Source organism: Dermochelys coriacea, chromosome 1 (genome assembly GCF_009764565.3).
Source record: "Dermochelys coriacea isolate rDerCor1 chromosome 1, rDerCor1.pri.v4, whole genome shotgun sequence".
NCBI classification, from domain to species: domain Eukaryota; kingdom Metazoa; phylum Chordata; order Testudines; family Dermochelyidae; genus Dermochelys; species Dermochelys coriacea.
Window position 1 is genome coordinate 303,357,015 of NC_050068.2, and position 12,723 is coordinate 303,369,737.

The 12,723-nt window shown below is 38.9% G+C and overlaps 1 protein-coding gene across 3 annotated transcripts in view; it reads right to left on the reverse strand.

The window, feature by feature from the left end:
* Window positions 1-12,723, reverse strand: part of TMEM168 (transmembrane protein 168) — a 38,398-nt gene that overhangs the window by 7,131 nt on the left and 18,544 nt on the right. For all 3 annotated transcript variants that reach the window (XM_038387359.2, XM_043495133.1, XM_043495118.1), the window contains exons 3-4: window positions 5,337-5,479; window positions 2,955-3,229 (exon numbers count right to left, since the gene is read on the reverse strand). In XM_038387359.2, coding sequence (XP_038243287.1) covers window positions 2,955-3,229; window positions 5,337-5,479 — 418 coding nt within the window. The remainder of the gene's footprint in view (window positions 1-2,954; window positions 3,230-5,336; window positions 5,480-12,723) is intronic.

Consider the following 12,723-nt stretch of genomic DNA (forward strand, 5'->3'; position numbering starts at 1 on the left):
GTGCCTGATGCAGAGTCCAAAGTGCATCCAATAAAAAGAAACAAATCCAATAAGAACCACCACCAGCTAGAATATGTGGCTATGAGTTCAAATCTTACATCTCCCATTTCTTTGGTCAACTAAACTCCAATTAGTCTTATCAGAAGGTGGCAGTTTATTATTAGTCATGGAGACGTGTAGCCAGAAGAGGTGTTCTTCTAAAGTAGTGAATGTCAAGTGAGACCCAAGAGTATATAGGATATCATAGCTGTCTGCAGATTCCTATCTTTGATAGATGGCAAAAACGCATTTGTAATCTGTTACTTCCAGAGAAAAAACTACATTAAGGATGGAGTTAAGGTTCAGAGAACATATTTTAAGTACAAATGTACAGGGATAGAATCATCTTAAACCAAAGAAGATAAATCCAGAAAATTCAGTGTCAGGTTCATCTTATAAAAAACAGAAACCTATTGTGTATACACACTAGTTTGGTGCAAAGTGGTGTAATTTACCCAGTAAATTATACCTCTTTTAGTTCCACTTTGCTCCAGTGTAGTGTATCTGATTTTGGGACTTGCACTGGTGAAAATTTCCCTAATTTAGACAAGCCCTAAATGTAAATTAGGAAAAAGTATTCCTTACTTTTTCACATTTTCAAAGCCCACATGAATGACTTTCCTACATTTCAGCATGATCATGTGGAGGTATAGATAATTCAGAAGACACAGTACTGTGGACCTAACCAAAAGAGAGCAACTTAAGTCTTTCTGACCTTCCTATACATACAAGTGCTAACACCTCAAACATATGTCAAGATCAGCCAACACCAGAGCTAGACACCAAGCTGTGGAAGAGACCTATGGATATGTAGCAGCATCTGACTCCTTCGGTAAGTTTCACAAGCAGTTAAACTGACAGCTCCAGTAACAGAGACAAAGCTTTAGAGCCCGATTCTTGCCTTTTGAATTCACGCAGTGAACTTGACCTCCCAGGCTGTTTTATTGCTCATACTTTATGCATGACCAACTAACAGTTTTTTATACACCACTGTGCTACTTCCAAGCTTCCAACAATGAGGAAACAACGTTAGTGAGCTAATAAATACAGTAAGCCTCCCTTAAAGATGTCCTTACAGCACAAAGACTACAGTGCTACTGCTCTGCTACATCATTGTTCAAGCCCCCAGAAGACACTGCTTTCTCTTCTATATCTGAATGTTAACATTTCATTGTTGTCATCTCTATGAATCCGCTCCAGAGGTCAGAGGATGGTACAGATTAGAGGAGCTAATGACTGTTTGTTCCATCTGTCACAAAACATCACTGTCGGATAAACTATGCACAATTATATTATCAAATACCCTTCAGCTTATACAGCTAGATGCATTCAGAAAAAGTTCTATCAGGTGGGAAAATCAAGCTACACACCATGGTTTGCCTAGATCTCACAATGGGAAACTGATCATGAAAGTGATTCATGACAAATACCGATTGCTCCTTTTCTTTGTGTGGCTTTATACTATCTCTGTGAGAAAAAACTGGAGGTGTGCCAATATGCAAACCATTCACGGGTAACCTAGGAGGAACTTCCTCTCAAGAAAATTCAAATCCACTGAAAAATGTTGTCATGGCTTTTAAATCCTTTATTCTTTCTATATTTTATTTTTTATCATGTTTCCTCTCTATTTTTTGTAAAAGCGGCACTCTCTCTGTATTGGCCTTTATTGTAACATGAAGACAGAACTTCCCTATGGAAGGTCCTATGGCACAAATTGACACAGGTGTAAAAAATTAAGTGGCAATGACTTCCAAGAAAAAAAGAGCTTTAAAAACTTAAAAAATATTTAAGGTATATCTACACCACATGTGCTACAGCAGCACAGCTACAGCACTGCAGCTACGCCACCATGTACACATGCTTTAGCAACAGAAGGGGTTTTTCTGTTGCTGTAGGAAGTCCACTCCCTCAAGAGATGGTAGCTAGGCTGATGGAAGAATTCTTCTATCGACCTAGCATGTCTACACTGGAGCTTATTTCAGCTTAACTACATTTCTCAGGGATGTGGATTTTTTACATCCCTCAGTGATGTAGCTAGCTTGACCTAAGTTTTAGGTGTAGATTAGACCTCAGTGTTACAGGGATCCGAATTCTGCACCAAAAATTCTGCTCCCCACCTCAACACAGCAATTTCAATAGCCTACTTCCATGACACTAATGGCTGCCATCAAACAGTTCTTTGATCTATAATTAGAGAGGTGCTGGAAGATAACTTTCTGCTAAAACAGATGGCAGAGGTATCACGTGTTCCCATTTCCCCCCTTCCAATTCTTCCCAAAATCAAGAGGGTTCTGGCCATTAATGCTTAGAACACTCCCTGAAATTCTGAAATTGATTGGATGCGGCATTCAAAAGTTAGATACACAAATGCCACCAATGTGAGCATACGTAGGGCTTTGCAAGCTCGGCCAACAAAACCTGTATTAAATGCTTCATAAATAATGTTGAACAAAATCATCTTCCCAGGGCATTATGAATTGAATGAGATAAGATTACCACTTTAATCTAAGACTTCTGAATTCATTAAGTTTCATATAGCTTCTTGATGAACTCTGAACATTCCATTTAATTACATATATTTTACTTTGTTATTGCTATCATAAGCATTTTATTTTTCATTTTTATTGTGGTTATTAAAACTGTAAATTCATAAGTACTCTCAAGTCTGTAGATGACTAAGCAACAAGGAATTCAATTTATTTGAAAGCTTGATATGGTTAACTTTAGCCATTTGTGTTTTACACCTCCTGTTCTTAGAACTAGAATGCTCACATGTACATATGTAGCTGTCACATATGAAACTTCTGAGTTTTAATAATAGTATGGTATGATTTCATAGGAATAAAGCAATAATTATCTACTTGTAGGTTCTATCAATGAAAAAAGTATTATCAAAAGCTCCAAATGCTCGTTACCTGCTAGTGCCCATTCACCAGTGCCATGAGAGTGACCACTATAATACAAAACATAGGTATCATGTCTGGGTCCATCTGCAGTCCGAAGTTCAAGAAAAGATTTCAGCTTAGAATGAAGTGTATCAAAAGAAAGTCCACTTGTAGAATAGTCACAGCCATATGTTTCAATCATGTGATATGCAAAAAACCTCTGGATGGTATTGAGCATGCCTGTAGACCTCAAATTTAACTCTTGCACATGCTCAGGTGGAAGAAGCGTGGGCTGACCATCAGGACTAAACAGAAGAAAAAATATTTAGTTGTTTTATTATTGTATTCGTCACATACTTGTAGCAACTGGTGAAATCAGTTCTCTTTGTGTGGAATATTTTGTTCACTATTGATATTTAAGTGTTTAACTACTTTGATGAAATACTCACTGCAAGGCTTGAAATCTAAATGCTAGATTGCAAACTGCATATAAAGGTGATTTTGTAAATCATTAGGGTTTATATGTCAGTAAATAACACATCATAAAAGGGACTCAGATTCTGTCTCCCAAGCCAGCAACGGTTGGGAGCACTCCAGAAGCTGTGCTCAGCCTCTAGGTGGGAAAAAGCATCAGTCATCATTTTCCAGCAATGCCTTTCAACCACTTCAATAACTGGAATTGGAGGGCTTGAGAGAGCTGTATCAAATCTTTTCACTTGAGTAAGATTGTAGTGATGCACAGACTCTGCAGGGTAGAAATGTGAGGTGTTCTGTCCCAAAAGACCCTTGCCATAACAAAACAAGTAAAAGAAAAGTGATTTTGGGCACTTTTTCCCATTGCTTTCGTTTGAAATATGTCTTTTATATAATATTATACCAGTTTCCTTTTTTATGGCCAAACTGCTTTGGTTCTACATCTCCTCACTCTTATAGGATCTAAATAGGTTTACATTGCATTGATATAATTGTATTACAGTAAATACAATATTAATATTGCCTGTACTTTATCTGAACAATTAGAGAAAGGGCTTATTAACTGAACTTCATTATTATTATTGTTATTATTATTATTATTAAGAAAGGGTAACATTGCCAGTGCTTCACACTGTTTTTCTCGACCTTACTACAATTTCTCCATGGAGAAACTAAACTGCCAGTGACAGAATAATTGAGCACAATGCAGGAATTGGATTATCATCTAGGACAAGAAAGATAATATTATTTATATTGCAATGTAAGCGTATTAAACCTGCTTTTTAAGCCCTCACAATAATGGACCAAATAGGATATTATGCCCTCAGTTTGGTGGCTGCAAAATGTGGGCAGCTAAGGACCTTAAAAGAACATAGCTCAGGAAGTTGATGTGACACAGATAATTTTATTGTGGATAATATATAAATCCTTCTGCATTCTAAATGGAAAAGATGCAATAATGTACAAGAGGGACAAATTCACTCCTATCACGATCATTCTGTCACAGGAGCTCTAGCAGTTTTAACTCACTTATAGTCCTGGCAATTCTCTTGGTGTTAAAGTTTTCACTTGGGAAGAGAGGACTAAACCACTGGACCATCTCTTTCATCTAGACAGAACAATTGTCATTTAATCCTCTGTGGTTTCATCAATAAGCCTACAGACCTGTGCATCTCTACTGGCCATAAGTGGCATCCATGGAGAAATATCTTTCTTCCAAGCTACCACTCAGCCCCCACAGTCTTTTGTGTTTCTCAGACCACAGCTGCCTCAGACACCACCTTGGACATTTGCCAGTATTTTTTGTAGCTGGATGAGCAGATAAATGATTAGTATCAAAGAAAATAATTTTTACTGCAACCTTCATTTTGAAAATAGGAATTGCTGTAAATACATAGATAACATGTAGTTTGTAAGTAATCCAAAATCATTCTCACGTCTACCTATTTTTAGTATGGCCACTCAGTTAAATCATTCTAATATAGCTTATAAAATTGTTCTGAGCATGAGTTCATTGCCTGCTTAGATTATTAAATCACTTTACATAAAATATCTGCACTGACTCCAGAATCTAAGGCCCTGAACCTGAAACATACAACACATGGAATCAGCAGGTTCTTTCATGCAGTACATTGTAGGACTGGGGTTTAGCATATTTATTGGCTTGTTAAAAGCAAGTCAAATGTATACAGAATTTGAAGTTGTATTGTAAATACAATATCATTATTGTATTGTATTGTATAAATAATTAAAATTATTATTTTTGGAAGGTGAGGATAGGTAAGGAGAATGCTCATTCAAACACAGCCATCTAATATTGAAACTAGTATTTAATAGTTGAAAAAGAAAAGCTACACCACTGAATTGCCTCTCGTGAAACAGCTGCACTAATTCCAATATGAAGTTGCAATGTGCGTACATTTACCATGGTAACTATACCTGCAGAAATTGGTGGGAATCACAACAGCATATCCAACACATGTTCCTCCCAAGCAGTTCCCCAGTTCATGAAAAAGCCCATGAGCCATGGACTCCAGAGGTAAAACAATCAGAAACACACTCATGAAGATCCCATTCTTTGGCTAAAAAGAAAACAGATATATTTATGTCTGATGATAGCCATTTGCAAATTCAATGAAAAAAGTTATATTCAGATTTCAGTTACGATTTATTTTTTTAAACTCAGTGAATTGTGGAAATTATTTGAGCAAATCTAATTTGGTGCTGAAACATGAGGTGCAAATTATTATATGTTACAGACAACCAAAGATAAACCTAATTACACAGTGTAGCATTCTAAAAACAGACTTTGGGCCAATTTTATTGGTAGCATAAGCAGGAGCAACTCCACAGAAATATATGCATTTGTACCATTTAGGCGAGTACTGATTTTGATCCTAAAGCCCTGATCCTGCAAATACTTAGGTACATGCTTAGCTCTAAGCTCTTGACTACAGCCACTGACTTCCATGGAGCTAATCATGTGTGTTAAGTTAAGCACGCGTATAAGTGTTTGCAGAATTTGGGACCTAGGTAAACATGATGGAGAATATTAGATACCAAATATTAGATGACAGTACACTGTATCATGTAATAGGAATATAAAATTCAACTATTATTTTTCTTCTTCCTTGCATAAATCCCATCAAATGGGGTCTGCTCTATAAATCCACTCCCTCCAAAGTGCTCTGTTCAATGCCATATTCTCTATCACAACACATGCTAAAGTCTTCCTTTATGATATCCCACTACTTCTTCCTGGGTCAGCCTATCTATCTTCTTCCTTCAGTCTTGATCTGTTGGACTCTCTTACTTGCATAATTGGCTGGACTGTGCTTAACGTGCCAAACCCATAAAATTCAACTATTCATCAGCCTATTTAATTGATATTTTAAAAGCTCCTTTGGTATTAATATCTCAGTATCATACTCTACTATATGATTGTACTAAACAGAAGATTTATGGGTACTTTCAAAGCACTCTACTTGAAAATGGTAATTATTTATCGGATGCAGAAAAGCAATATCTGGCTCTTAAAACTCACTGGAATCTTATAGCACCCACACTGCAGATATCCAGAAGGTAGTTTTATGCCTTTTAGGGGATGAGGACAGCCCCTGCACATATTACTTCAATAATATTCATTATTTTGAAATATGTGTGTTCCCATATTCATCAGAAACTTCACCTTGATATTTCAAAAGTTAAGCAACAGCCGTTAGCATGAATAAATCAACACTGGTCCCTGAAAATTGAGGTTTCTGAGATAAAGAAATCTCTACATGTTTTGTGTAATTGTTTAAATATGATGTAGACTGAGTTTAATGAGGCATTAAGTGCTTTTGCAAAGTGAGAGTCAGCATGCAATATGCAGCCATTATAAGCAATTTGAAAGCTATCGTTATTTTTCGGTATGTCAGTGAAGTGAGAAGTTTTTCAGCTGTGGCCTTCTACTATCAGGTAGCCAAAATGTATGTGTGAAATGCCTTCTAAGTGTGACAGGGTATATGACATAAAATTATTCACTCCCCACTGCGTAATGCTGCAATACTAGTTATTTAATAACTGACCAGGATATTCCATTACTAATTGATCTTTCAAGTAATCAGTTGGGACCCTGATCGCTCAGCTTAACAAAGATTTCAGATAATGCTATGCATAGTTTGGAAGATAAGGTTTTAAGACAGTTATCTGTAACGCAACACCGATTAGGCCTGTTCTCCATTTATGCACTCTCCTTGGATCTGTCTAAGCCAGAACTGTCTTTCAGAACTGCACTTCTACTGAATTTATTTTTTTTACATAATTTGTTATTTTTGTATTATTTAAAACTTAACATTTTAAAAATTATTTTTGGCTTACAGTAAACACTCCTTCTTCCAAAAGGCAACATCTGGTGGTTTCTAACAGATCATAATGGAGCAATTTTATTTTATGTGGATTTCTATTCAAGCAATTCAGTACATGCTTGGACATTGAAAAAACAACACTTTTTTAAACACATCCCTCCCCACTTCTTCAAAACACCAAAAAATGCACTATTGTAGTGTTTTGGGAGGCAGTGATCCAATGGAGAATTGACAATTTACCATGCTGCTTCCCAGTGCACATCTCTGGCAATATTAGTTAAGACTCTTAGGCCATAATCATGCAAACACTTACACATATGCTTACCTTTATTATCATGAGTAGTCCCATCAAAATCAAGTTAAACACATGTGTAAATGTTTGCACAATCAGGGGCTTACATAGGAATTATTATTCTTTATATTACTGTGGACCTAAAAGCCTGGTCAAGAACCAGAACCTCATCATGCTAGGTGCTATACAAACACAAACCAAAAAGATGATCCTTGCTGTATTGGATCAGACCAATGATCTATTCTGTCCTGTATCCTGTTTTTAACAGTAGCCAGTACCTGATTCTTCGGAGGAAAGGATAAGAAACCCTTAGGGAACTATTATGAAATAACCTGACTATAGGAGAAGTTTCTTCCTCACCCCCATCAGTTTGTGGTCAGCTTATGCTCTGACGCACAAAGGTATATATTATCCCCTTAAAAATATATATGTAAGATATCTATTTATCCTATATAATGTAATCAAGAATAGTCTCATTATCCATTTAAATGTCTAATCCACTTCTGAATTCTATCTATGTAAAAGTACTGAGATCTACGGATGAAAAGTTTCACATAAGTGCTAAGTGGTATTATTACTACTACTTTCTTCATTTCAATGATGTTCTACGGCAATACCTTCCACAGGTTAATTATACCTAGTATAAAAATATTTCCTTTTCTCAGTTTTACAGCCTTCCTTTTTTATTATGAGAAGGGGTGAATGTGACCACTTAAATTATCTTTTCTATATTAATCATTATTTTGTAAGCCTATATCATGTTCTCTCTTAATCTTCTCCTCTTGAAATTTAACAATCCCAATCTTTTCACTCTGTCTCTAAATGGAAGCCTTTCCATGCCTGAGCATTTTCATCATTCATCTCTGAGCCCCTTTTGTTTCTGCTATACCACTGGGATTCAAGTATGTTGATTTATATTACGCATTACAACAATGTCAGTAGTATTTTCCTTTCCATTCCTTAACCATCTGAACAATGTTTGCCTTTCCAATCCCAGCTGCAGCAAGCAGAGATTTTTCACCGAACTGTACAACTTGCCATCTCTTCCTAGAAGCAATCACTTAAGGTATTACAAAATTGCTTCTCTAAACCTTACGTCATGTGACATTTGACTAGTATCCATGCAAGTTGCAACAGTCACTCATTATTACTGGCTTATTAGATTTCGGTTATTCCTTTGATTTCCCTCAACACTGTGCACTCAAAGCTGATCAAAGGCCTGATAACCCTATTGGTATGCTATTTGGAATTTGTATCCTTAAAAATTTTACTGTGAAATTTTTCTCACGGGAATCTATGGATTCTTTTTGGTACAATGACACTCCTAATCTCTATGATCTGATGGCATTTTAATATATATACTTGTGATCATTTGAAAAAACAAAATAATATTAGCTTAATAATGACAGTAAAAATTTTAAGACAGGAACACCTTCAATAACATGCAGCTGGAGTATGTACCATTGCATCACTAAATTCAAAAGACTTGATGACTGTGGCACCCAGAAGAACAGATGGCATACACATATAAGTGGAGCCAGAAACAATTTATGTTCTTTCATCTGCTCTACCCATTTTCACTGTTTGGAGTGCAGTGGCACATAAAGTCTTGCAGCCTTAGCCCTCAGTACATCTATGACCTTGAAGTACCCATTTTCTTTTAAGTAACTACTCTGGAAGCGAACAGAGTGCAGGGGGAAATCATCAACGGGCATTTTCTCTTGCTGCCTTTCTTTTTTACTTTGACAGTCTCTCCTGAACATTTAGGATGCATATAATTAGTGTGCGCTCATTTCAAGCAATGTGCAAACTGGGTAAAAATTCCCATTTGCTTTTCTCCTGAGTAACTGATGATATGTTAGACAATAAGACATTTGTGATGTTTCCTAATAACATGATCTTTCTACTTTAAAATATTCTAAATCTTTTCAGGTGACATTGTTAATGATAAGTAAGGGATGTATCTTTGTTAACAGCAAAGCTCATTTTACATACAAGGTTGATATTTACTGATGGGACATTCTAGTTCTAAGGGAGCAAGCAATTATTGAAAGTGCCAGAGGAGTAACCAGAAAAGTACTCTATACCAGAGTATTAGCAGGAAAAGGTTGGTAACAGGAAAAAAGAAGAGTCTGAAAGCATTAACTGATGGAAATAAGCTAAACAGAAAGTACCGTATATACTCGTTCATTAGCCCGTTCATTTATAAGCTGACCCCCCAAGATGGATAGGTAAAAATAATAAAAACTGTATGACCCTTTCATAAGCCGACCCTATATTTCAGGGTTTGGCAAACTTTGGCTCCCGGCCCGTCAGGATAAGCTGCTAGTGGGTCGGGACGTTTTGTTTACCTGGAGCATTCACAGGCATGGAGCCCCTCGGCTCCCTGCCGCCGCAGTTCACAGTTCCCAGCGACAGGGAACTGAGGGGCTCCATGCCTGCAGACACTCCAGGTAAACAAAACAACAATGTATTAGATATTCAATTCAATGATTTCATAGAGTTTAAAATCATCAAATTTTGGTGTAGACCCATTTATAAGCCGACACCCGCTCTTTGATGCATCACTTTTTTAACCAAAAATATTCAGCTTATGAACGAGTATATACAGTATGTCAAAAGGAAATAGGCTGACCATTATTCCTTTTGCTGAATACAGGACACCTGATAAAATTACTCATATTCAAGCGAGTTCAATGGCAATCAATCAGAACTATGCAGTACAAACATTCAAATTAACATCAAATTGATTGAGCCCCTATTAAAAAGAAATACTGCATAGTTGGATTCTATTTATTTACCTTATCTTTAAGGCTTTAGGGTTCACATGGGGAGTGGTGACACACACACACACACACACACAAACACTCTCTTACACCTCCCTCACACAAGGGGGTGACCAACCAACCCAACCCTCCCTACCAGGCACTCTCAGCCCTCCATGCCTGACTGGATCACCGGGACAGACCTGCCTCTCCTGGTACCTGGCGCCCCACTTTCCCGAGGCAACATGTGGCAGGGCACTCAGGGTCAAATGCCCCCACTCCCCAGATTCCTGCTGGTGCTCACATCAGAACGTGGCCAGCGGCAGCCTTTTGGCACTGCGTGGGAGGGAAGAGACAGGAGCTGCTTCCAGTCGCAGGAAAGGAGGGGGAGGGAGTGATGACCTGGCCAGTATCTTTGCAGAACTCACCTCTTCTAACCCCTGCAGCTTGTCCCTTCCTGCCCGCACAGTGCCGAAAGATAGCTAACACCTTCAGGCTGCTACAGGCCATGGATGTAACCTAGCCACCTCCTGTCCCCCGGCTACATGGCAGGCAGGAAGGGGTTAAGCCCTAAAGATGCTCTGTGCACCAGGGCCCAGGGAACCTGACAGCAGGGGCTTCAGCGAACCCAGCCAGAGAGGTGGCTGAGCAGGGGAGGATGCCTAGGGGACAGAGCAGCCTTGCGCTTCCTGGGGGCAGGACCCAGGGTGGAGGTGTGTGGGGTAGAGAGGGCGCTAAGCCCCTGCCTGGGTCGTGCTGTGGATCCTGCAGGGTTGGGGCATGAAATTGCTTCCTCACCACTCCAGAGCTTAGCTGAACGGCAAAGAGACTTCTCTGTGCTAGCGCTGTGCAGGGTAGCTTGGCACATGCAAGGCTTGGCTCCTCCTGGCCAGCGCCCCAGGTCAGAAGGTCTTGGACTTTTCTGGGGTGCTGACCCAGACAAAGGCAGTGGGGGAAGGAAGGAGCCTGCTAGCCAGGCTGTTAGTCAGCTGAATGCTCCTACCAGGGGCTGGTTCTCCGCACAGCACTGGGAGCAGGACGTGCCCTGCCCGCGAGGGGAGGGGAGTATGGAGGAGCAGCAGATCTGGAGGGGGTGAACAGGCAAAGCAGGGAGAGGACAGAGAGAGGGGGAGTACATAAGGGGCTGGACTGAAGGACCAGCAGGGGGAGCAGCCCTGCACGTTGCAACTTGGCCCCGCCACCAGCCTTGTACACCCATCCCCATCGTCCATCACTAGAGACCCCCCCGCCACTGCTGGACCCACCAGTACTGATGGGGGGGGGAAGGGAAGGCAAGGCAGAAAATACAGGACAATTTGCCTATTTTTAAAAAAACAGTTGGGACACCTGAAGGAGGGCTTAAATATGGGACTGTCCCTTTAAAAACAGGTCATCTGGTCACCCTACAAAGAACTATACACAGAACTACCATTTAAGGAAAAGAAATGCATAGATAGATTAAAGAAATAACACATAACACAACATGTGGCAACACAGGGGACTCAGAAAGACATATGAGCCAAATTCTGCCCTTGGTTACACCCATGCAACCCAGAAACTAGATTCTGACCCTATATTCCTGAAAAAAAAAAAAAAAAAGACAGAGCTTTGCGCTATTGAGTGCATCAAGTAAGAGTTTGGCAAAATAGGGAGGGGAGGGAAGGGGAAGAGGAGGAGATCACAATGTGAGGGAAAAAGAGGGTAAGAAACATGAGGGAATGGAAAGGAACCAATGACTGAAAAAGCCAGAGGGAAAGATATACTAAAACACATACTAGGAAGAAAGTGAAGTTGACAATTTAATGCAAAAAACACCTGTAAATACTTGTATAGTCTAGCTTTGCAAACTCAACAACTCAGTCCAAGAGAGTAATGTGTTTTGAAGGATAAGTAAAATATCGAAATATTTTCATGCCAAGCTTTCATGGCAGTTTTGCAAGGCTGGTAGGAACGAATGAACAAATGCACGCGTGCGCGCGCACACACACACAAACACACAATACAACCTTGCTAATTCACACTAGAGAGGGGAAGATATACTGCAAGTTACTGAAGTTTGTAAATTAGTAAATTAATAAATACTTAAACAAGAATAATGTATAACCATTTACTTCATTCCATTAATCTGGAAATCAAAACTTAGCTTTATTTAGACTACTCTGTAATGTAGTAGTCAGAGCCTTGTAGTACATGTTGTAAAAATAATTCAGTCTTAGTAATATGAAACTTAACTATAGCACTGTGTACTCAAATCTTCTGAGAAAAAGACATTTTTGCATATGGACTATAAAGTCTGTAGATTAGCTTGCAGGGTGATGCAAGGACTTCCCTTTATTTAAGGGAGTTTATTTCTGAATCCTGGTAATATTAAATTCATCCCTTCTAGGGATAACATTTATCTCAAGCCCATAAAAAAATTC